The sequence below is a fragment of the Oryzias latipes genome, chromosome 15 (genome assembly GCF_053564925.1).
Source record: "Oryzias latipes strain Hd-rR chromosome 15, Olatipes_Hd-rR_3.1".
NCBI lineage: Eukaryota > Metazoa > Chordata > Actinopteri > Beloniformes > Adrianichthyidae > Oryzias > Oryzias latipes.
Genome location: NC_136251.1, coordinates 27,827,276 through 27,853,292, shown reverse-complemented (window position 1 = coordinate 27,853,292; position 26,017 = coordinate 27,827,276). Strand labels below are relative to the sequence as shown.

At 38.4% G+C, this 26,017-nt stretch overlaps 1 protein-coding gene across 46 annotated transcripts in view; it reads right to left on the bottom strand.

Annotated features, from left to right (window-relative positions):
• The window catches only part of LOC101159771 (neurexin-1a), a 310,837-nt gene that overhangs the window by 213,406 nt on the left and 71,414 nt on the right, over positions 1-26,017 (bottom strand). For 31 of the 46 annotated variants that reach the window (XM_078932242.1, XM_078932229.1, XM_078932245.1 and 28 more), the window contains 4 exons: positions 18,022-18,323; positions 15,607-15,630; positions 14,322-14,483; positions 9,689-10,130 (listed from right to left, as the gene is read on the bottom strand). In XM_078932242.1, coding sequence (XP_078788368.1) covers positions 9,689-10,130; positions 14,322-14,483; positions 15,607-15,630; positions 18,022-18,323 — 930 coding nt within the window. The remainder of the gene's footprint in view (positions 1-9,688; positions 10,131-14,321; positions 14,484-15,606; positions 15,631-18,021; positions 18,324-26,017) is intronic. The other 15 variants (XM_078932238.1, XM_078932246.1, XM_078932253.1 and 12 more) reach the window with 1 other exon arrangement.

Sequence of the window (26,017 nt, the reverse complement as noted above, 5' to 3'; positions counted from 1 at the left end):
TTTTTTCAGCAGCTTTTCAAAATCAATCACCAATTCTACTCTTCTATGGATGAAACAAAGAACTCCAGAACAATGAAGCCATTTCTCTAAGTCTCTCTCACCTTCAGTTTTAAACAAGGTCTGTGAAAATCCACCATACATTGGTCACATGAACTCAGAGACCTGCTAAAAGTGCACAATTGTAAAAGCTCTTTTATATAGACAACTGTTTGTTTGCTTAGAGCTGTAAATATAAAAAAAAATGCTTTTCTATCACCTAGACACAGATGGAGAACCATATCAACTGGATTAATAACAGGGTGGCATGTTTAGACAACATGAAGCTGTCCATCACATTTTTGACCTAAACATGTAAACACATCCTTGGCTCTGCGGTTAGGAAATGGTATTTGGGAATCTCTTTATACCAGGAGCCAGCCTGGCCATTGGAACATCGCCACAGTGCCCATCCAGACTGGGACAGCAACGGGGTCCACTTCAGAGCCGTGAGCTGCTGTGTTTAACTCCAGCTGTCCCAGCAAGGGAGACAACTGCAGCAACATCCACTGACCAAGCTGACAAGCCCTGGCAGAAAAGATCCCCACAAGAAAAACACTGGCTCAGGCAGGCTGGTCAAAAAAAAATAGTTTTGCCATTGTCTTGCAGCTCGCAGATCAAGTGGTTTAGTTTTCCAGTAATGTCAGTCAAGAATGCAAGTTCAGATTCACAATGTTCATATTCACCATATTCAACAGACATCTCCTCCAATAGCACCTTAAAAATCCTGTGCTGTTTTGCTTTGCAGCTGAGGTTGTTTACGATTTTCAGAATAAGAGTCATTATATGTCCAGAGCCAATCACTTCTGCACATAAGGCCTGCTGGTGAATGACGCAGCAGTAATGCAGACATTTTGGAAAGTCTGGGTCAGCTTTACAGTGAGTGATGAAACCTGTTTGTCTATTGATCATAGCAGGAGTCCCATCTGCAGTCACTGCTACCAGCTTTTCTAATTGTACCTTTTTCTGCACAAAAACTCCTTCACCGTGTTATACATTTCAACTCCTCTTGTAGTTGTCTGTTAGGGCAGATGTGTCAGGAGTTCTTCTCTTGTGGAAACCAAAAGCTATGCTGTACTGTTGCCGTCCACAGACTCATTACACTGGACGTTAACCACCTGCACTTTGCAAGATCCCGGTCCAGCTAATTGGCCAAGTTATCAGACATAGCTGACACTCATCTAGACATTGTAGTGGAAATTGAATGAGTTCTATTGTTCTCATCCTTAGGGACAGTGATAGCAATTATCATCATTGCTTGAATTTTTTTCATGCTATATGCAAAAGTCTTTGTCCCTTAAGGCAACAGATTACAGCCCCCCCCCCCCCCCCCCCCCCCCAGGCTGCTGTCGTATTAACAATAGCTTGGAGCTCCAGAATGGACAAGAAAAAACGACGAGAATGGCTCGAGCAGGGCGTTGCTCACGGGGCGGTCGCTCGTGCCATGCGGTCGCACGTGCTCGGGCCCGCTAAATGCTACTTGTAGCTTTAATTATTATTATTTTTCTTCTGCCGGAAGAATCGCATTTTTGAGGCCTTTAACATACCCCAAAACTCACCAAATTTGGCACACACATCAGGGGTCGCGAAAAATTTCGTATTTTATGGGAAATTGGCATGGGTGCGCAAAAATGGCTCGACAGCGCCACCTACAGTGACTTTTGTCCCGACGCCCCGCATACGCTTTAACGTACAAGCTTGATTTTTACAGGGCATGTTCTTCAGATGGAGACCTACAAAAAAGTCTGAAAGGACCCACCTGTCACTCGCACAGGAAGTCTGATATATTGAGGTCAATATGTCATTTTTGCTCTATTTTGGACATTTGCAGGCCTCCTTCTAGAACGAACTCCTCCTAGAGATTTGTGAATAATGACTCCAAACTTTGGTTTTGTAAACTATACACATGTCCGATGTTAAATTGCAAAGCTTTTAAGTTTTTACAGAAGTTTGTGGCCGTGGCGGCGCGTAGAAATTTGACGTTGTTTCGAAAACACGCCATGAAAAGAAAAATGGCCATAACTCAGCCATGCATATTCCAATCTGATCCAAAATTGATATGCATGATTGTAGTCTGACTCTGAACACATCTGCAGTGAAAGAATCTGGAAAAAGTGTAGCGCCACCTGCTGGCAAGAGGAAATGACATGTTTTACTTGGAGCATCACTGCTCTAAGTAGGATGAGCCGACACACCTGAAAATGACATCCACCTGTTGAAAAGCCATTGAAGTTTACTCTGACAAAAAACCATAACTTTCAATGCGGGGGTGTGGTCGTGACAGAGCGGCAAAGTTGGGCATCTCGCCATGCACACAAAAGTTGCTCTCACGTGCACATTCCTTGTCCAATCTCACTGAAATTCAATGGATATGATGAAGCTTCTATTCTGAACCCATGGATATGACAATCTTGGACGAGCTCTATAGCGCCACCTAGTTATTGCATTGGGCACATTCTGCCCATTTTTATCTAATTGCTTTGTCCGATGTGCATGAAATTAAAACTGGAGATACTCAGAAGGGTCCTCTCTCATAATCTGAAGTTTCATGGGTGTACACCTGACGGTGCCTGCGTAACAGGAAGTGGTCGATTATGTGCACCCAAATAATAGAAATTTATTATAAATCAGCCGTTTGTCTCAGGAAGCTGAGATTTCAGAATTAGATGCCTTTAATAACCTCCAGCTTTGATATGTAACACAATAGGGTCTATGAGAAACTTCATACCTCTTTTTTTCCTATGCAATTTTGGACTGAACAAAGATTTTTAGCATAAATTCTGTTTAGGTTATCAGCACCAAAGACTAGACTTTAATAGGCATTTATGTGCTACTGCTTCCTAAAAAAATTCAGAATGATTGAAGTTACAGGTGACATCTTAGAGAGCATTACATCCAAAAAGGTCCGAAAACGTCTTTTTAGGCAAAACTACAAACACCTATTTTTTTTCATAACTTAATCATCATATATCAACACCATTTATTTTTTTAAATGTAGGGATCTGTGTTTGCTGCCTTCCATATTTTTTTCAGAAGTCCAGGTGAAACAGATGATTTTAAAAAAATCCTGATTCATCCCAAAACCTGTGCTTTTTCCGTCTGGACTCCAAACAAGTGTGTTTTAAAATTACTTATGCTTCAAATATCCACACCAAGTTTCACACGCATATAGCTGAACTTGTCTAAATGCTTCTTGAATATTCTTTACAGATATAAAATGAACTGGTCAACTGTAGGATGTCATTTCCTCTTACATGCTTAAGTCTTTTCCTCATGCTGCAGCCTGCTCCTCAATCATCCCTGTTGCTGGAGTCAAATTTCAACCCCCCCCCCCCCCCCCCCCCACACACACACACACACACCAGCTGCCAGTTCATATGCTAACTAACCCAGAAGTGAGGTGACAAGAGTTTAGACACAAGAGGGAGGGCAGACTGCTTTTTCATTTGTTTTGTATGTCTTTCATAGATTTTTATGAATAATCATTGCTTTTCTAGTCATGTAAAATGCAATTAACCTAATATTTTATCTTTTTTTTTTACAAACAAAACATATGAATGTGCTCCAAAACAAAACCCAACTCTCAGTACAGTTCTACAGATGTAACATAAGACTTAGACAGTAAATGTCTCTTTTATCCTTTTTTAATCAATGCTGCAACTTCTTTTCCTTAATATAAATCCAATGAAATTAAACTACAAAACCAAAAAACACAACGTATAGCAAATTTCTCTAAATAAATTATGTGTATATACAATATGTAGCACTTTTAAACAAAATAATAACAAATCCTTCCAATACAAGCACAGAAAAATGGAACACAAAATTTAAAACCCAAATTTGAAATGGCAATTTTAAAAAGATAATTTTTTCAGCCTGCTAAAAGTGCACATTTGTAAAAGCTCTTTTATATAGACAACTGTTTGGTTGCTTAGAGCTCTAAATATAAAAACAATGCCTTTATGGACGTGGCACGGATGGCACGGATGTTCAGCAGGGTAAACCCCAGGAAAGCGGCGGGACCTGATGGAGTTCCCGGAAAGGTTCTGCGGGCCTGCGCCGATCAACTCTCCCAGGTCTTCACAAAAATCTTCAACCTGTCGCTAGCTCAGGCTTTCATCCCTGCTTGCCTGAAGTCATCCACTGTCATCCCGATACCCAAAAAGTCCTCATCCACAGCCTTCCTCACGGACTTCCGCCCAGTTGCACTCACTGCTGTCATCACAAAGTGTCTGGAGCGGCTGCTCCTGGGACACATCAAAGACTCCCTCCCTCCAATCTTCGTCCCCCACCAGTTTGCTTACAAAGCAAACAGATCAACGGATGATGCCATTTCCATCACCCTCCACACTGCGCTGAGCCACCTGGAACACAGAGACACCTACGCCAGGATGCTCTTTGTGGACTATAGCTCAGCCTTTAACACAATCATTCCTGACATTCTGGTCAACAAACTGTCTGAACTAGGACTCCACCCACTCACCTGCTCGTGGATCAAGGACTTCCTGACAAACAGACCACAGACAGTCAAACTTGACCCCCACCTCTCCTCCACCCGGACGCTGAGCACAGGCTCCACACAGGGATGTGTGCTGAGTCCTCTGCTGTATACACTGTACACAGCAGACTGCAGACCAGCCCACACCAGCAACACCGTGGTGAAGTTTGCAGACGACACTACTGTGGTGGGGCTGATCTCTGGGGACGACGAGACGGCCTACAGAGACGAAGTCCTGAAACTCTCAAGGTGGTGTCAGGCTAATAACCTCATCCTGAACACCACCAAGACCAAGGAGATCATCCTGGACTTCAGAAAAAACAGAACAGATCCACCCCCACTCTACATCGATGGAAACTGTGTGGAGAGGGTCCACAGCTTCACCCTCCTGGGCACCACCATCTCTGCTGACCTCACATGGTCTAACAACACCATGACTGTCATCAGGAAGGCCCAGCAACGCCTGCACTTCCTGAGAAAACTTAGGAGGAACGACGTCAGCCAGGAGCTGCTGGTAACGTTCTACCGCTCAACCATTGAGAGCATTCTGTCCTATGGCATCACAGTGTGGTTTTCCCACTGCACTGAAGCAGAACGGCAGAGTCTCCAGAGAGTGGTAAAGACAGCGCAGAGGATCATCGGCTGCCCCCTCCCCTCACTGAAGGACATTTACCAGTCTCGCTGCCTCAGCAGAGTGACTAGCATCACCACTAACTCCACCCATTCTGCTTTCCCTCTGTTTGAACTGCTGCCCTCTGGAAGGAGGTACAGGTCCATCAGAACCAGGACAAACAGACTAAGAAACAGCTTTTTTCCACAGGCAATTATCATACGGAATGCACATACGTCCACCAACCACACCTCACTCTAATTTTACTACAATGCGTGCAATATCCTGACTGTCTAACCGGGTCACTGTGCAATAACTTGATATTTATTAAGCTGTGCTCACAGCAACTCATGTAATTCCATTCTATTTTATTCACAAATATTTAATATTTAACAGTTTCTGAGACAAGGCCAAGCTGCAACGCGTCATCCACTCAGCAGAGAAGGTGATCGGCTGCCACCTCCCGTCTCTCCAGGAGCTGCACATCTCCAGGACCTGGAGGCGGGCAGCCAGGATTGTAGCCAACCCCTCTCATCCAGGACATAATCTCTTTCGGCCCCTCCCTTCTGGCAAGAGGCTCCGGTCCATCAGGACCTCGCGCCACAAGAACAGCTTCTTCCCCACTGCAGTCAGCCTGCTGAACAGTACCCCAACTCCCCCAGGTGACCCCCCCCCCCGCCCACCAAAGGACTGTCGGTGCCACTTACAGGCCCCACCATCCCAGCCCATCTGTGCTCCCACTTTAATTCACCTTACTCTACTGTATATAGTGTGTTGTTGTTGTTAACTTAATTTTTAACTTATTCTTAATTGCACTATACACCAAGTCAAATTCCTCGTTTTGTAAAGTGCGCTCTACTGAACCTGGCAATAAAACTTTTTCTGATTTCTGATTCTGATTCTGATTCTATTAATCATTGTTTTTTATTCATTCAAAATGCAATTAAATCAATATTTTATATTTTTTCTTTTCCTTTTTCTTTTTTTTTTATCTCTTATATCCTTTTTTATAATCAATGTTTGAACTTCTTTTCCTTTCTATTGTCATGGTTTCAGTTTGCTGTCTTGTTTTTCGCTTTAGTTCTTGTTCTGTCTTGTTTGGTTCTGCTTCCTGTTTTATTTTGAAAGGTTTCCTGTCTTGTCATGTTTCTTGAGTTTTACTTCCTTTGGTCCCCATCTGCCCTAATCGTGTTCACCTGTGTCTTGTCTGCCCTGTCTGTATATAAGTCTTGTCTCTGCCTTCCTCCTGTGCTGGTCCATTAACTTCTGCTCATGTTGATCACGTCTTCTTGTCTGGCGTCCATGTCCCTTGCCATGCCACAGTAAGTTTTTGTTTTTAGTTTTGTCATCCTGCTCTGCAGCGCTTTTTGTTAGTTAAATAAACCCACTTGCCCTGAACCCGTTTGCCTCCCGTCTCTGCGCCTGGGTCCTACCTGCTCTCGAGCCTCCCCCCCACACGACATCTATACATCCAATGAAATTAAACTACAAATCAACAAACACAACTGATAACAAATGTCTCTAAAAAATGATGTGTATATTTGCAGAACCTTAAAAACACCAAACAAATAACAAATGCTTCCCAAATAAAGCACAAAAAATGGAACACAAAATGTAAAACCCAAGTTAGAAATTGCAATTTGAAAAAGATACTTTTTCAGCAGCTTTTCAAAATCAATCACCAATTCTACTCTTCTGTGGATGAAACAAAGAACTCCAGAACAATGAAGCCATTTCTCTAAGTCTCTCTCACCTTCAGTTTTAAACAAGGTCTGTGAAAATCCACCATACATTGGTCACATGAACTCAGAGACCTGCTAAAAGTGCACAATTGTAAAAGCTCTTTTATATAGACAACTGTTTGTTTGCTTAGAGCTCTAAATATAAAAAAAAATGCTTTTCTATCACCTAGACACAGATGGAGAACCATATCAACTGGATTAATAACAGGGTGGCATGTTTAGGTTTAAACTTACATCAATAGACAACATAAAGATGTCCATCACATTTTTGACCTAAACATGTAAACACATCCTTGGCTCTGCGGTTAGGAAATGGTATTTGGGAATCTCTTTATACCAGGAGCTAGCCTGGCCATTGGAACATCGCCACAGTGCCCATCCAGACTGGGACAGCAACGGGGTCCACTTCAGAGCCGTGAGCTGCTGTGTTTAACTCCAGCTGTCCCAGCAAGGGAGACAACTGCAGCAACATCCACTGACCAAGCTGACAAGCCCTGGCAGAAAAGATCCCCACAAGAAAAACACTGGCTAAGGCAGGCTGGTCAAAAAAAAATAGTTTTGCCATTGTCTTGCAGCTCGCAGATCAAGTGGTTTAGTTTTCCAGTAATGTCAGTCAAGAATGCAAGTTCAGATTCACAATGTTCATATTCACCATATTCAACAGACATCTCCTCCAATAGCACCTTAAAAATCCTGTGCTGTTTTGCTTTGCAGCTGAGGTTGTTTACGATTTTCAGAATAAGAGTCATTATATGTCCAGAGCCAATCACTTCTGCACATAAGGCCTGCTGGTGAATGACGCAGCAGTAATGCAGACATTTTGGAAAGTCTGGGTCAGCTTTACAGTGAGTGATGAAACCTGTTTGTCTATTGATCATAGCAGGAGTCCCATCTGCAGTCACTGCTACCAGCTTTTCTAATTGTACCTTTTTCTGCACAAAAACTCCTTCACCGTGTTATACATTTCAACTCCTCTTGTAGTTGTCTGTTAGGGCAGATGTGTCAGGAGTTCTTCTCTTGTGGAAACCAAAAGCTATGCTGTACTGTTGCCGTCCACAGACTCATCACACTGGACGTTAACCACCTGCACTTTGCAAGATCCCGGTCCAGCTAATTGGCCAAGTTATCAGACATAGCTGACACTCATCTAGACATTGTAGTGGAAATTGAATGAGTTCTATTGTTCTCATCCTTAGGGACAGTGATAGCAATTATCATCATTGCTTGAATTTTTTTCATGCTATATGCAAAAGTCTTTGTCCCTTAAGGCAACAGATTACAGCCCCCCCCCCCCCCCCCCCCCCCAGGCTGCTGTCGTATTAACATTAGCTTGGAGCTCCAGAATGGACAAGAAAAGACGACGAGAATGGCTCGAGCAGGGCGTTGCTCACGGGGGGGGTCGCTCGTGCCATGCGGTCGCACGTGCTCGGGCCCGCTAAATGCTACTTGTAGCTTTAATTTTGATTATATTTAAAAGTAATTTTTGTTTGGAATTGTCTCAGTTTTGACCAAAAAAAAGGTGACATGAAAACAATAAGAATAAAAATAAAAGCTAATTAAGTTTTGTTCTTTTTTTTTTTACAAGAAAAAATTTTGTTGTTTTGCAATTGTTTTCCACAATTATTTAGCAAAACTGAGGCTGAACAATTCCAGCTCACAGAATCCTGTATTTATGGCAAGATGGCTTGTTTTTCAGGTTTAGCCATTTTAACTGAGTAGGTAATTAACGTAATGCTGACATCGCCCATATTTCTTAAATAGAGAGCTGCACCTGTGTTGTGAGTAAATTGCAGACTGATTGTCCCACACTGCTTGCTGGAAATTGTGTTAATCTACACTGCTGCAGCTAGATTTGGTCATCGTAATATGTTGTTTGTATTCAACAGCATTGTTATAATTATGATGTTAAAATTAATCTCAGGTATGGTTTTTTGAATAGATCAGAAAACTCTACCTCAAATATGTTTTAAAAATATAAGAAGTATTTTTTTTCTGCCTAATTAATTAGTGATTTAATTTAAAAACTAATAAATACAAAATAACCTTTGTTTAGATATGAATACATTTAAAAATTCATCATTCATTAAAAATACAAATTGCCATAAAATGTATTTATATTTTACAAACAGATTTTTTTGTGTCATTTCAGCTGTGTCAGGTTCAGTTTTGAACTACACCCCATAATTGTTTTGAGGGTAATGAAACAGTTAATCTGATTTCCACCTCTTGAGATTGAGTGGAAAACATGGTCAAGGGGTATATCTAATTTAAAGCATGACATTGCAAAGCCATGGCTTGAAGCTCACACTAACAAATTGCTGCTTAGATAAGCAATTCAACAGAGACCACATCACAGCAACCGAAGGCTTAAAGGACACATTGGGAGAGGAGCTAAGTTTTCTTGTGGCGAAAATAGTCACAGTAGGAATCTGGTTTAAAAACTTTACTTTAAATGTGTCTTAAATGTTTGGTGGAAGCAGTATCGGCAATTCTGTGAATAATCAAAACAATCTCAGAAAATGCAGCTGTGACCCAGGAGTAGTACTTTTTTGTTGTTAAATAATTTATCCAGAGCAGAGTTCCTTTTCGAAGCCTTCTATTGAATTATGCATTGTATGCAGAAGTCTGCACTTGTCTAACAGAATATAAAGCTCCCTATCATATAAAAACATGCAAACACCTTTAACATTGAGTGCTCCAGGGCAGCTAGTAGGCAAAAAGAAATGTAAGCATGCTCCTTGCAATTTGTCAAACCTTGCGTGTTGAGGGTTCTACATCTAAATTGATGAAATTGAAATTTACCTGATCGTCCGTCACGCTGAAAGTCCACATGGTACCACTCGCCATCGTTGACTTTCTTATTGACCGCCTTGGTTTTTGTAGTTCCTGAGCCCATGTCAAGCAACAAGTACAGGTGGCCCTCCAACATCTCAATGGCAAAGAAGTCCACCTTAAAGGTTTGGGGACTCTTGGAATCCTTGGGTTGCTGTTTGGGCTTGCCGTGGCTGAAAAGGAGAAGGCCGTTGGGCTCTGTGGTGCGGAAGTCAAAGGAGATGGAGCCTGTCTTTTTAGCATTCCACTTGTTCAGAACGATGAAAGATTCGGGCGTCTCAAATGTGATGGGGTCCAGAGTGGCCACGTTTTCACATTTGAAGGCCACAGTCCCGTGGATCTTCATCTTGGGATCGCCCTGCTTTGCCAGCCTGGACAACTCGAGTCTCACATCGTTGTTTTTGTAGACAACCTACATTGAATTCAAAAGAATAAATCATATTACAGTAATTCATGAAAAAAAGAAAAGAAAAAACTGAAAAGTACGCAGACAATGTATTTTGTTCCATTGCAGTTGCCAGTGCCGTTTGATCTGTGAAAGAATAATAGCGCAGTCAGAAGCAAGTTTTTTTGATGCTTCAAACATTACATGATGTAGTCAACTTCACCTGTTCACTGTATTGGCAAAAGCACACAATGTCAAACACATATCAACCTGCTTTCTTCTGCTGTGTGAAGGAAGCCTTCAAAAAGTGCACACTGTGCTGAGAATAATATAAAGAAAATCTTCTACCTGAACTCTACAGTCAACTGACAGGTAAGAGTACATGAAGCTGCAAAGCAACTATGTTAGTGGTTTGGAAGAAATTATTTGTTAGTATCACAGTGGATTTGGTTAAGAAAAGCAAATACAAAAAAAAAAAAAAACACTATACTTAAAGTACTAAAAAGTAAGTGGAAGGACTGTAGTTTTTTGTTTTTTGTGGATCAACTAAATACTTGGCTCTCTGCTTTTAGATAGTACCGGTAGTTACATGAAATTAACCCTACAAATAAACAGATAAACTTCTCAAAACATTAATGAGCAGATTCACAATCAGGAAAAATTTTGCTGGGACAAGAATTGCATTATAAAACCTGCTTAAGCATAAACTTGTCATAGTATATACATATATTAATGCAGGGTGTGTGTGTTAAAGAAAGCAAACTCTATAAACTAAGACCCAGCTGCAATTTGTACAGTGGCACTCTTAATGGCATGTTGTGTAGAGCAGTAATTGTCAACAGTGATGCTAAAGATGGATATGGCCATTACCTCATCATTATCAAATCTTCATTTGGTTTAATCAGTTTAAATGTATCTACAGCTCCTTTGAAGCTCTAAGGGCAAATATCTTTGTGAGAGGTTTCTCAAGATCAGAAGAAGGCACTGTAGGCCATCTAACTTTGTTTCAACTCTAGAAATGTAGACACATTTCCTGTGTTTGGATGTGGTATGAGGACACTTTACAAAGATAATAGATGTATAATAGAATCTAGTCTCACACTGTCCAAACCTTCATAATAAATAAATTAGGCTGGTTGTGACGATATAAAGTCAACTGGATAAGTGCAGTAAATGTTTATTATAGGACCCACCCTGATCAACTTTAGATCTATTTTCAAAGCGTTCCCAGTGGTTTTTTAATTCTGATTATCCAATTTTTAGCCCAAAAAAACCTGTCTTTTTCTAGGATATAGTTTCTGCACCCCCTTCCCCTCCTTGTTGTTGAGAGCTCTCAGTTTACATGGTGTCCTGCTAGCTTACAGCTCCTCACACCCCCAACCTAACATTACCAAAAGGGGCTATCCGGCCGTACAGTTTTGCTTCAGATTCCAGCTCTAACGAGAAAGTCAAAGACGTTCATGGATCTATTTGTCTGCAAGGGGATGCATCAGAATGGAGTGGAGCAGGGAGCTTCTGGCCCACCCAGCGTGTTTTCTGTCTCACAAATAAGCTCTTTTTCAAACTACCGTATTTTCCGGACTATAAGTCGCCCTTTTTTTCATAGTTTGGCAAGGGGTGCGACTTATATTCCGCAGCGACTTATATTAGAACTAAATTGAAATAAATACATTGTTTACCCTCCTGTTATGTTCATTTGTGAGGAACAGAGATGATGTTCCTGGGTCAATTTGATGTATGAGGTATGTTAAGTGTTAAGAGTATGTTAAGTGACTCAGAGAATCAGCAACCTTTTTATACAGTAAGATCTTGAAGGCTAACAACATAATATTCTATTTTCCAATGATTTCATAGATTCAGAAATGCAATAAAAATTACAACTGTTTCTACAAATACAGGATGAAAACAGAGTATTAGTTGGCCAATGATGCTTCATGAAAGGAATAAATAAATAAGTCTGAGAAAGAATTACTGTGAAATTATTATGTAAACAGTCTGCTATGAATGTGTCATTTGAGTTTGTGCAAGTTATTATATCTTGGTCTAAAATTTTGTCAAATAAATTTCCCGTCAAAATGCGACTTATAGTCCAGTGCGACTTATCTGTGTTTTTTTCTACTTTATAATGCATTTTTGGGCTGGTGCGACTTATACTCCGGAGCGACTTACAGTCCGGAAAATACGGTACTTTTTTTTCATCTGCTCCTGATTCACAATGATTTGGATAAACAAAGAACCTCTCAGAAATGCATATTAGCTTAATTTTCTTATTATATGTCCTCCATCATCAAAACAATGAAGAACAGAACACGGTAAAAACACCAAAAGCACAATCTTCATCAGAGTCGGTCTTTAAAAATATTTGAACAGTACAGTGTATCTTCTTGCTTCCTCTGTACAAATTTGACTGAGCTTTGCTTTTTTATACTTATAATATGCATTCACCTGAAATTGGGAACCCCTTCAGTGGGATCAGGTTTGCACAGGGCATTGTGTTTATCACTGAGTCAGATATACAGCATCTAAGCTGGTCCTGTACATATAGCTCACCTCACTGCTACAGAATTAGGTAAAAAAAAAGAAAAGAAAAACAACATCAAATCTAAATGTATTTCAAATGTTCTGACTGACAGATTAGGCTAAATGTATCTGCATTGAAATTCTAAAAAGGATAGTTGCATTTATTCCTATTTCTTTTATCTTTATTTTAAAGAAATACAAATGTAAAAGCAAGAAATTCCTAGCACATCGCACCAAAAGAAGAGAAATAAAGGGATATATACTAATATATCTGCCTGCTGGACATGAGTCATCAAGGCAAAGGTGGAATAGATACAGCCAATAAACCCAAATCAATTTTTATAGCCAAGACAAAGGGCACGTTTCAGAATTAAAAAAAGCTTTGGTTTGAACTACGCCTGGTGCTGCACTAGTGCTGCAATAATTTGTCTCCAAAGTCGGGCTGTGACAACTGAGCTATTACTGCACCACCGTTTGTTTTGCCATTGTGACAGACAGACAGGCAGCTCAGACTGGAATCTGCACACAAATTCTATAACATGTCATACATCAGCGACCGCTGCCCTCTTTAACCACAAGTCATATGACTTCTCACCATTTTCACACCTGCAATAGGACTCTTTTTTTTCCACACTGTTCAGTGAGTTGATCTGTGTAACACTCAGCTTTTTATACACAGAAAACAAATTGCTGCTTGGCTACAAACTGCTCTTTAACAGACATTAATATTTATTATATTAAACTATTGTGGAATTTTGCAATACCAAAACTGCCTTTTAAAAGATCAGTAAGGGAACTTTGATTTTTTTTTCCTTTTAAGAAAAGCCAAATATTTTTTTCTCCTGGAAGTATTGTAGAAGTGTAACAAATGTAAGTTATTGCGTAGTTATTTTCATGGATCCAAAGACTGTACCAGAGTATCCTGGGTAGTTAGAAGATGACTAAGGCTGTGATCTTTTGTCACCACAACTACAGCCACCCAGAGACATGTAAGACAGTCTTTCAACAACCAAGTTTATAATGAGCAGTTCAAAGCCAGTGAACATGTGGTCTTTACTGTGTCTGTTCATTAAACTGGAATTCCTTAAGACTCTCCAACCCGCTGGTGTAGGAGACATCCCACACTGGAGGCAGTTCGAAAAACCTCAAAGAAATGTCATGAAATAAAATACAAATCAATTCAGTCAATAAAGCCTTCACGTTATATGTTAAAATAGACATGTACATAAACTGTACTAAGCACACATAGACCACACATAAAACATTAAGGTTGGTTTCAGTTTCGCATTTTAAAGTACTATCAGTCTAGAAGAGGGCTTGGACTACTACTCTGCAACAATAGTACTCTGTTGTGTGTCAGTTGCATGACTGCTCATGAAAATTCAACTAACTGATCTCTGGATCAATGCTCCTCTTTGATGTGCATCTCACAGAGCTGTAAGAAGCCAGTAGTAAATTCCACTTCAAGACAGTCGTACGTGTGCGTGTTACGTATTATGTGTTCAGAAAAAGCAAAAAAGACGTAATGTAATATTACTTTATTGTCTAAATAGAAGGAAAACAATATTAGCAAAAGAGAAATACTAAGAAAAGATAGGATCAGCTATTTGGTAAATGAGTTTGCACTGAAGCCCTGAAATGAAAATGGCTGCATCGAGGACACTCGTCGGCCCAACAGTTCATACAAGCACTGCTTACCTCCTTCAGGCAGCCCATGAAGTTGTTGCTAACTGGAGATCCAGGCAGGTCAGCTGTACTAGGGCTCCCACCAACATAGAAAAAGTCATCAGAGCCTAACATGGTGTAGTCTTCTTGTGTATACCCTGTGGTGGTCAGAATCCCATCTACGGATATTGTTACCTACATAAAGAAGCACAGGGAAAAGACATGCTATACTCAGACAGCCTACACACTACAATTATAATCCCCTTTTGTCTCTCTTTTTTTTTTTGTGGCGGGGCAAAAAAGCCTCTAAATTAACTTATTCCAAATCCCATTTTCATGTCTGTTTTCAGTCTTTTTTCTTGTTTTTATTTATTTATTTGTATTTTGTTTAGTTTTATTAGTAGGAAGGCTCCAAGCCTTTACAGGAATGCAACACTATTTAGCGTTAGTAAACTACCCATACTACAGTGTTAGTATTGTTTTGGCTGCAACTTAAAATACTTTAGCAGACACAAAAATGGAGTTAGTAAAATGTTACCAAGATGTTAGTTTAACTAGTATCTATATTAGTACATCTAGCAGTCCTACAAAACAAAACAAAACAAAACAAAACGTGCCACTTGGTTAGGGAAGGAGCACATGCTGTATAAATAGCACAATGACCCTTTTAGGATAGATTTATAAAACAAAACAGGTAAAGAGCATGCGTGTATTTGTCTTTTTTATGTTTATAAAAACAATAAACATTTCTGGAAATAAAAAAGTTGCATATTGACACTTGATTCGAAGTCAGATGCTTGCAAAAGCTCACGGACACTGTAAAAACCACAAAAGGAAACCAGAATACAGAAAAAAGACAAACACAGCTGTACTGTCACATTACGGTTGACGAATGGGAAGACTAACATTTGCAACATGTAGTCAAAAGAGCATGCCATGCAAAGTCAATGGGGGATACAACTGGCTGAGCCAAAGAGCATCAGACCAGCCGGACAGCAGGGAGTCCTCATTTTTAACCACAGCCTGATGCAAAGGCTCGAAATGATGCTCCTAAAAGAGTGAGTCAAAAGAACTGGACAGGATACAAGTGAAATAAGGAAGGTGAAATCAATGAATGCACCGAGAAACTGAAAAAAGAAAAAGATTTATAAAGTAAGCAGAGGAGTACCAACCGCAATTTTCCTTTTTTTGTAAATGACGTCTACAGTTAAATTAAAAATAAAATACAAAATAAAAAAGAAAAGAAAAGAAAACACACGGCAAACCCAAACTAAGAAACAATTAGAATGATATCTACCGAACAATGTAGTTTGTTTACCATAGCGTGTCCAATGCCTGAGTGCTTTGTGGAAAAGGGGGGAGAAAGGAAATTAAAAACTGTGAACAGAATAACGATTGTTACTTAAATAATATATGATGGTCAATACTGTTAGTACATCCTTAACCAGCAAAAATCATATTGGTTAGTATGATGGCACATTCCATGAATGATGTTAGTTTGTTTCCAAAGCATGTTAGTAACAGAGAAAGAAGGGCAAAATAAGTTTAACAAGAAAAAAGCTGATAGAGGAAAATAACAGGAATTCTCCAGAGCAAGAGCTCAACCAATTCTCTATGGTGGTTTTGAACCATTGTCACCATCCGGACACATATTTGCTCATCAAAGTCGTACAAAAGACATCAAGACTCCAAAAAAAGATAAATAAATAAAAAAGCCTAAATGCCTAAAGCACATCATTTGACCCTCTTTAGGATGTTCTTTATGTAAGACCATTTTAAAGCTCAGTTTTATTTTTTGTCTTTTATTTATTTATAACATTAAGACCATCTGCCAATGAAGCATTTCGGACTTTCTGGTGTTCATACCATACATTACCTCTCGTTTGGTCTTACTGATGAACTTTAGGATGACTTTACTGCAATGGGAGAACGCAAAGAGGACCCCGACGAGGTGTGAGAAGGATGGAAAATTTTGATTCCTCCACAGAGCAAGCGCTCAAATGTCTCCTTTCCTTTTTACAATTTAAATGCAGGTTAAAGCCAAACTCATAGGTTTTCCATTAATCAATTTGATGACTTTGCAAAATAGCATTTTTTGGTCATCAGGTGAAGACTTACAATTCCCAACAAGAAAGCAGGAACAAGTTTAGGTAGTTTTAGATTATAGATAAATAAATATCTGAATATAGACGGATATATATAAAGCAAAAACCTTATGTATATAAACAATCTAATCTGAAACAAAAAATTGACAAACAGCAACAATTTTAGGAATTACCGAATATGATTAAATGCATTGCACACAACATTATTGGTGTACTTATGCATTCTAAAACAGCCAAAAAATACCTCCAAATCTCTTTAAAAGAAAAAAATATATAAATCTTCTAAGAAGAACAAAACATTTTATGTTTTTTTTTTCCTTTATAGTGTTTTCCAGAATAGTATTATTTAATGTCAACACTGGTACTTGTGGAAATAAGGCTAATATTAATAATCTACTTTCTAAAACAAATTGTCATATTCCGAAGAAGAAAAGGAAATCTGCACATTCTACCATTTGAGCCAAATTTAAAGCTTTTTTTCCCCCCCTTTTTAAATTCTTTAAGTGCATATGTGTGTCTGTGTGCGTGTGTGTACAAGAATATCTCAACTGCCATATGGTCAATCCGGTCCTCCACGCACAAGTAGCCCTGAAGTACAGGGGGAAAAAAAAATCCTGTAAAAAAAAACAACCTGCTTAAACCAACTAGTGATCAGATTCTGACCAATAGCAAAAAGACACTTTTACCCACCGCAGCTAACAACAACCAAGTCAGTAGTGGCTGATTTAACACGGAGGTGGAGGTGAAGCCTAAAGCTCATGGGAGAGTGTCTATGTGCGCCTCAGCGAGAGGTCTTTCACCACTAATCACAGACGGGATGAAACTGCAGTCATGCTGAGGACTCTCACTGTTTCCTGAACCAATTTACTATAAGCTGTCCTGGCACAAGTTGTTCAGTTAGTTTCCTCAACAACAATACTGGGATTAAACTCAAAACTGTTTTAGCTGCACTGTTTACATGCAGATATGTCAAGCTACCTCATAGTTTCTGTTTGTTTTGTAAGCCTATGAGGTATTCTGAAGTGAATATCCCCAGAATGGTATGTAATACTGCCATATGGGCAGATTTTGCTGATAATTTTGAACGCGTCAGTAAAAACATGATGATTGAGTCCACACTAAAAAAAAAAGAACACTTACAAATATAGTATACAATATTTTTTAGAGTTGATTTACATGTCACTAAAGGACATTGACTTTCCTTGAATACAAAGTTGGATATTCACAGACTTGGTTGGGATGAAGGCACAAACAAAATATCTGTTGAAAAAAAGAAAGAACTCATCTTGAAATCCAAATAAGAGACGATCTTTACTTTCCACTCAGTTTTATAAAACAAAAATTATATTGAAGTTTTTTGCTACTGTGTAGTTGCAATATAATGAGATCCATTTAAATACCTTAAAATGAATTTAAATTGCCTTCTATCACAGAAATAGCTGTTTGGAATTTAGACGTCCCTGCTCCCCTGTGGTCTTGTTTTAGTCTTCACCTTAAACCACTTTAATTCAAGTTAGTAGTCCGATTGTAAAATCTGGTAAAAATTATGTTTTTCATGATGGCAATGATTTATGAACATTTGTTTTAGTTCATTGAATCAGTCTCTGCATTATTCTTTGTACTGTTACCTGACGTAGATTCCGTGTTACTTTGACATCATGCCAATCATTGTCATTAAATTTCCCATTGACTGGCTCCACAAGAGCTTCAAAGGCTCCAGACCCCAAATTAATGACGAGTGAGACTGCCCCATTTTTCAGTGCCAGGTTGACGTAATCAGCAGATTTGCCCGTGTGCAGCATCAGTCCATTCCTCTGAAGGGTTTTGAATGACAATGTGATTTCATCACTGCTGCTTTGAATCGGGTTCAAGGACAGATCGTAGCAGAAGAACTCCGATCCTTTGAAGGTTGCAACGTATTCTTCTTTTCCTGTGAAAACAAAAGAAAACAGAGAGGTGTACCATTAATACGGTGTCCTTTTGTGGGCATGATGGGAGGATGTCAGGGAAATAAAAACAAGGAAAACAAAACAGATGTAAAAAAAAATAATACTCTCAAACCTTGAACTACTTACAAGGATGATGAAACAGTTCTGGAGTTAAAAGGATGTCGAAGACATCTGTTTATTTTCAAACTACAAGCTTAAATTGAGTTGAATGTGTTTACTCTAAAAGAACATGGTGAGACAAATTCAGCCTCAACGTTAGCCCTATCAAACACCAGACAATAATCCTGAAATGTTTTCATTTTTCTTAAAACAGAGAATTTTTTTTTTGATAAGATTTGAAATAATTGGAAAAAAAAAAGGAAAAGTCAAACAGATCAGCTGCAAAGGCATTTTTCAACCAAAGAGCAGATGATGTCAAGTGGAACACTGTACTATGCAAGTTGAGGTTTAAACAGCATAACATATCAACTAGAATAAATAATGCATTCAAAAGCACCAAAATAAAGATGAGGAGGCTGCCAGGAACTCACTGCTACATCAGTGTGTAGCTTGTCACAAATAATGTTCATAATCAAAATGTTGTACTACAGTATATGCAAACCATCATGCAGACATCTGACTAACTCTGTTTAAAAATCATTGGAGGCTACTTTACAACCAAATAAACAGACAAAATATTATGTTGACTGCAATATAGTGTGACACAATCACACTTTTAAATGTCGACAATTGCAGCGACAACTTCTTTCCTTCATCTAAAAATGCAATTCAAATATTAAATAATTACAAAAATGTTAGCGTGTATCAATTTTTGGTATGCAGAGTTTGACATTTACCAACTATTTAAGTAATTTCATCTCTGTCACTGTGGAAATCTATAAACAAAGCAAAACAGTAACAGAATCTGAAGGTGAGGTGTAAAAGCACCCATAGGAAAACGTAAACACAAATGTTCATGAACCAATAAAACGCTATCAAATCAAATCCCTAAATATCATAAATAGTGTTTTTCATCCATGAAGTATTATGCATAGACGACAAAAGGAGTCCACTCAAATAAACACACACATATATGCTTACAGGTGCATTGAGGCAGACATGCAACAATGTAAGAAATAAAAGGGGTGGCTGTCCACAACAATTTGTCACCTCATTGATTTCCCCTTAAAGGACCTGCAGTGTACCTCTGGGAAAAGTACAAGGGAGTGTAATTGAAGCTGACTGGATCTGACCACCGCTCGTTCCCCCAGTGTTTGAGAGTCTTATAAGTGAAAATGAAGTCTAGCCTCTTCACAAATCCCTAAACAGGAACAAAATAGAGGCAACAGTGTAGGGTCATTCCCAGCTTCTGCTCTCATCTCCGTGTCACAAGTCACTTTAAACTCCCCTGGTCATTGTGTGTAATCTCTCTCTCTCTCTCTCTCTCTCTCTCTCTCTCTCTCTCTCTCTCTCTCTCTCTCTCTCTCTCTCTCTCTCTCTCTCTCTCTCTCTCTCTCTCTCTCTCTCTCTCTCTCTCTCTCCTCCTCTCTCTCTCTCTCTCTCTCTCTCTCTCTCTCTCTCTCTCTCTCTCTCTCTCTCTATCTCTCTCTCTATCTATCTCTCAAAATAGCATAATCATGACTAAAAGACCACTGTGGACGCTTTGAAAATAAATCAAAGGAAGACTGTAGTGGGAATTTAAAGGGGTGTAATGCTAAATGACACTACAACTGAATGCTCTCCTTTTCAAAGTATAAAAAAGGCTAAAACAGAAGAAATAAAGATCAAAAAGGGTGAAGTATACACCTCCAAAACACGAATTATGCTTTAGGATACGTATGAAGACAGCCCATTGCGAACAGTGCCAGCATGAGGCAGGATGGTCACTCATCAGTCACGCCATGCTGACATTTATCTGGCATTTGTTACTTTAAACTTGCTTTTTAAGCTAACTTGCACCTGTGAGGGCAGAAGAGGTGTTCTCTCACTGTCAACATGAAAGCATGACAACCCTAGCAGGAGAGGAGAATAATTGGTTTACTGGGGACGCTTAATTGCTATCATTCAAATTTATGACTTTGGGAGTTGATTATCTATGTGATGAGTCATAGTCAAAGACAAATTGTCTATGACTATTGTTCAATTTGTCGGGAGAAATTAACAAAAAATGAAAAAAAGGCCAAAAATGAAAAATGAATGTTTCCGTTGATTTTAATAATAAAAAACAAAAAAAGTTGAACTTTTTATGAAGTAAAGACAGCACTTTTAGGTGTGGTACAAGCATGCTTTTGTTGTTATTGTCTCCATTGTAGTTCCTGTGTTCATTTTGACTACTGAAACTTTAAACAAATGACAAGAAAACACATTTTAGATTTTAAGAAGTAGGAAATCTCGAGTCAGTTCCAGTCAGTCCACACAGACGTACTTGCTGGTTTAGTTATTTTTATGTCCGCAATGCTGACATTTCAATGAGGCTGACTGCGTTTGTTGCAGTAATGAGAGGAAATGCCTCAAGAAGCTCAGTTAAATGTATCCAGGCATTTAACTGACATAGTTAGTATGTCTGCATGTCTGCAGGCTTACAGATCTGTCAGACAGCAAACTGTGCCAGCTTAACATATAGTGTCATTTAAATTCACAGTATGAAGATGTCATGCTGTGCTCAAGAAGAGTCCCCTTCCCCGTTGTCATTCCGCAGAAACACTTTGTCTACAGTAAATGTACTCGTAATTGGCTTTGCCAGTCAGCTTGTCATTAAGACTGTGAGAGCTTGAATAAGTGACTTTTTATAAGGCATGGGGCTCAGTCTGCAAGTTGAGATCATTCAAGATGTGTCTGCTCTTGAGCAATTATACATTTACAATATTAACGTCTGACAACTTTCATTGGAACATTGCTTTATTTAATCATAGTATTAGGAAAATATTATAAGGAAAATGACAGTTTTTCCATGGATCAGTCACAGCTGCCTGCACTTAGTCATTAGTCTCAGTATTTAAGGACCCATTCCCTACTTCTCAGTGTTGGTGTGTTGTGCTTTTGTGTTTTCTGTCTCCATTTCAGTCATTCTTTTGTGTTGTGTTGTTTGGAGCTCTTGTCACACTGTGTAGCAACAATGTATTATTAGTGTTACTAAACCTGCAGCCTGGTCTTTGTTTTGTTCCTTCTTTCTCCTGGATTTTCCTCAAGCCAGTCTTATAACTAACCAAGTTTCCTATTATGTCATATTGATGCATTTGCCTTCAGTTTTTTCAGTCTCCATGTTCCTAAATAGGTATAAAATGGGAAAAAAGTCAAATTTGTAAAGTCAAAGATTTGTACAAAAACATTTTTTTGTAAATATTGTCTTATATCTGTAGTGCTTTTATATTTACATAACAACTTCATAAAGAAAACAGAAAAAAAGTCAAATATCAAGAATAAATGCAACACGTTAAGAAATAAATTCAATAAAAAGAAGAGAAAATTAATTTATCATCTTGGTTTTATAATTGCTCATAATCATAAATAGACATATTTGGACTTGTATACATACCTACACAAACAAAACACACAATCTATTTGACAGAATGACTGTAATTCAGTTTAAAATTTGCCAAATAGTGTCTGAATATTTTTTTAAGGCAGGGGTGTCAGAATCCTGCCATGTCCAACATGTTTTCCAACCCACCTGTCGTTGAAGCACCTTGTTGGCTAAACACACCTGATCCAGGTAATCAGCAGCAGATCATCTTTAAAGTTATGACAACTTTTTCACTCCAAGTGCAGATAATTTATCAAGTAACAAATGTCTTGATGTCTTCATCATTCACTGGACTTTTCTTTGGGGTCAAGGCTTTACATCTCTTTTTGCATTAATTTTCCTTTTCGTAATAATTTAAGTTGTATGATGCAGCTGTCTTTTGCAACAGTGGCGTTGTGGCATCAAACTTACTAGTACTGTATATCTAAATATTGTTTGTATTGATACTATAATTATAAACCGTGCAGTAATATTGGCAGTACAAAGTATAAACTGCCCACCTGCCTTATACTGCACTTTGTGACTGACCCAAACCTTTGCACAAGAACCTCCAGGAAGATTGAAAACACAGCTTTTAACCAGTACCATGGATTCAAGAAACTACAGGGGTTTTTTCAAGAAGGCATGTTTAAACTATATTTATTATAAAGCTCTTTTATTGGTAAATAAGGCCATGTTTCCTCATAAATTACTTTATAGACAAAAAATGATCATGAAAAAAATACGATTAAATATATTTTCGTTTTTCTTACTTAATCTCCTAACTAATACCTTTATCATATTTAATATTGCCGGAGTCGTCCAATACATTCCACTGCATATACGATGTATGTAACAAATCAAATTTGAATTTAACTTTTAGCAAAACTTTTCTATAGTATGTATACTATTATTGCTATCAGCTCACATTGGGGGATGACATAACATTGACAAAAAGTTCACCTTATTTTGAAATTATAATTTTTCTAATGCATTTGCTCCTGTCACTTTTTAAACGTTAAAAAACGTTTTTGGAACATTTGGTTACATGAAAGTGTTCCTCTAATGTGCACAAAAAAGCAAAAGAAAAATAACTTTTTAATGGAATTAAAAAAAAAAAAAAATTCAGTTTCAATAAAAGGTGAGAGCAGCTGGTAAATTCTGATTACCTGAGAGGAATTTTCTCTTGGGTGCGTTTTGAATGTTAGCTTGCTCAAACACAGTCCGTGTGAAATTACTTTTATTAGTGCTGTGTCAATCAGAGTCATTAGTAACCTTCCTCTGAGATCAGCTCTCATAAAACCACTTCAGCACCAGGTTGGCATCACAGCTTTTGATGATAGAGACACCTGAGCATATAGTAACAAAAGCCTGAAAATATTAAAATACACAGTGGAAATGATCCACACACACACAAGCAGGCAGTTCTCAGTAAATACATCAAAGATTATCCAATACAGAGGTCCTCTGGCATACAAACTGGTTCAGTTCTTACACGGGTTCCCACTTCACAAATGGAAATTATCCTTGTAGCAGAAAATCCAAGGAGGAGAAAATCTCATTTTAGTCAGAGCAGACCACCCTGCAATAACAGATAATAATCTAAACTGCTCCTTTACCCTTAGGATGTTGCATTTAAGAACAAAACTTTGCAAAAGCAGTCGCCCGCCTGAATTACTCCACTTCAAGGGATTAGGAAACTGCAGAAAACACACATACTTTACAAACAGACTCAAAGAATTTCCTAAGAAAAGCAAAGATTGGATATGTTTGAGATAAAAATGAGCAGACAGTTACAGTTGGCAGGTGGATCATAAAACCTCCCACCAACAAGAACACCTCTGAGCTGTGTGTTCAACAAGAAACTCCCCCAAATGCAACAATTTTATGCCATGACAGCCTCCTTTTGTTCACTGCACAGGGTGAGGGGAGAAATAAAAACGTGCAGGACTCTCTGGGGTTTGGGATTTAGTGATAAAACCAAAAAATAATAAACTATAAAAATAACAAGATGCTGCAGACTATCACAACCAAACAAATGCTGCATGCAAACCATTGCACTACAAAAACATATAGACCAGCACTTGAGTCGGCAAGACTCTCATTATAACAACAATATAATGAAGAAAGATTGCCGTTTTTTTTAATACTAATATGCAATCCCTGTGCTGTGGACAACATTTTCATCTAAAGAAAAGAGTTTTGAAGATATAGCACAAAGATCAGGGGCTGCAAACATCAGCAACTATGTCAAAATGAATGAACTGCACAGACAGGTGTGCAGCCAGCTTCTGTCTCAATAGGCCAGTGTTTTTAAGTGTGTTGGCAGCAAAAAGTCTTTGCCGTATTCACCTTTAACAAGCTTCTCAGTTTAGACTCAACCTTGTCAAGGTTGCCAGCAGAGACAAAACAGCGCATACTGTGAGAGAGCAGCAGAGGTTACCGTGTCCACTTTTGATAACAAGAGCGAAGGGGGGGGACACTCACCATTTAGGACTGGCATCTGGCAGATGTCTAATTTGGGTCATATACATGCAGACATTCCTCACACAAGAGCAAAGTCAAAAGGCACTGAGGCGTGTCATTGCACGGAAATAATTCATGTGCTAATTACATAGCCAGTATGTCTCCGGATGATTTCTGTACAGAGCTGCTCTTGTCTTCCCAACTCCAGCCTCTGAGATCAGCTGACACTGAATCCCAGATAGCAAACAGACACTCAGAAACCTCGGTAAAGACGCTCTATTCTCATTATCTTCAGTGTTCCTACCCCACTGTGCAAAGCACACCTTGGATTTTGTGCATAAAACTTCAATCAAATCAAATCAATTTTTTATAACGTGAAAGTTATTCTCTCTGAATTTTCTTGTAGTCACTAAATATTTTAGTTTTGAGAATGCTGCAAATGAGTCAGACTACTCCATTATAGTTCCATATTCTGATTTAAAAAAAATAACAACAAAAAAAGCTTTACCATGTTATATTTAAGAAAATATTTACACAAAATGCCTTCAAATGAAAGAAGAGAATCAAACTTTTAGGCATTTCTGTTTGAGAGATTTTCTTTGAAACACAATTTTAGCAATTCAGTCTGTTTTACAGCTTGATTGCTTTAAGGTTAAGCAGTAAAAGAAAAAACCACTACGGCAAAATCAAAGCTTTAAGTAAAACAGACATGTCTAAAATGTACGCCATGCATGCAGAAATTTTCTGCATGACTGATCAATAAATTTGAATAAAATAAGAATCGGTCAGATGAAAAAAATGGTTGGGCTGAAAGCACAAAAACTGAAAATAGAATGGGTTTTTCTGTGCCAAATGTTTTGCAAACAGTCCACTTCTGTGCAGCATGAAAGCTTCAGTTGAGAAAAGCTAACGATATAGTCCTACTGGAAAAAAAATGATTTATTCATGTTTCCCATAATCAGCACAAAAATAATGATTAATGTGCTAAAAAAGAATAACTAGATAACAAAAAATCAGATATCTTTTTTTTTAAGGAATAGTATAAAATTCGAAATCATTCTTAGTCTGGTTTATTAACATAACAAATCTGTGCAGTACCACAATTTTATTACTTTCCTATGGACACACATGTGTATACTTTGGTTCTTTCAGTCCAAAAGTCATAGCCGTGACATCAGATTGTTCATTCATGCCTACCTTCATCTGACACAGGCAAAGTGGCCTCTCTGTCACAACCCGCTCTTTCAGGTGCAGTGAGGTGAACTTGATATAAATGTAATCTGAATGGAAACTAAATCTCAGCACATCACCTGCACTTTCTCATTCACACAAGATAATAAATCAAACAGTTTTGCTTGAGATACATGTGATTGTTATTATTAATTTATTAGTTTATTCAACAGGGACATTGCACATTAAAAAGCATCTCCGTAAATAGAGTTAGCAAAAATGCTATTTTTCATCCGTTGTATAAGTAAAACGTAATAAATAGCAAAACAAATAGGTAAAAATATGTCGTAAATATAAAATAACAACAGTAACATTGTAAATGAATAAAATAAAATGTAAATAAAATATAATACAAATGGATATCAACGTTGCTTTGGTTTAAGCCTCTTGACATTTAAGGTGGCATGGCTCAACTGGAGAAGGTGTGGTGACATGTCTGCGTCATGAGCCAGTTCTTAACATGTATTTGTCAATATATACCGGTACTTTGGTGGTAGA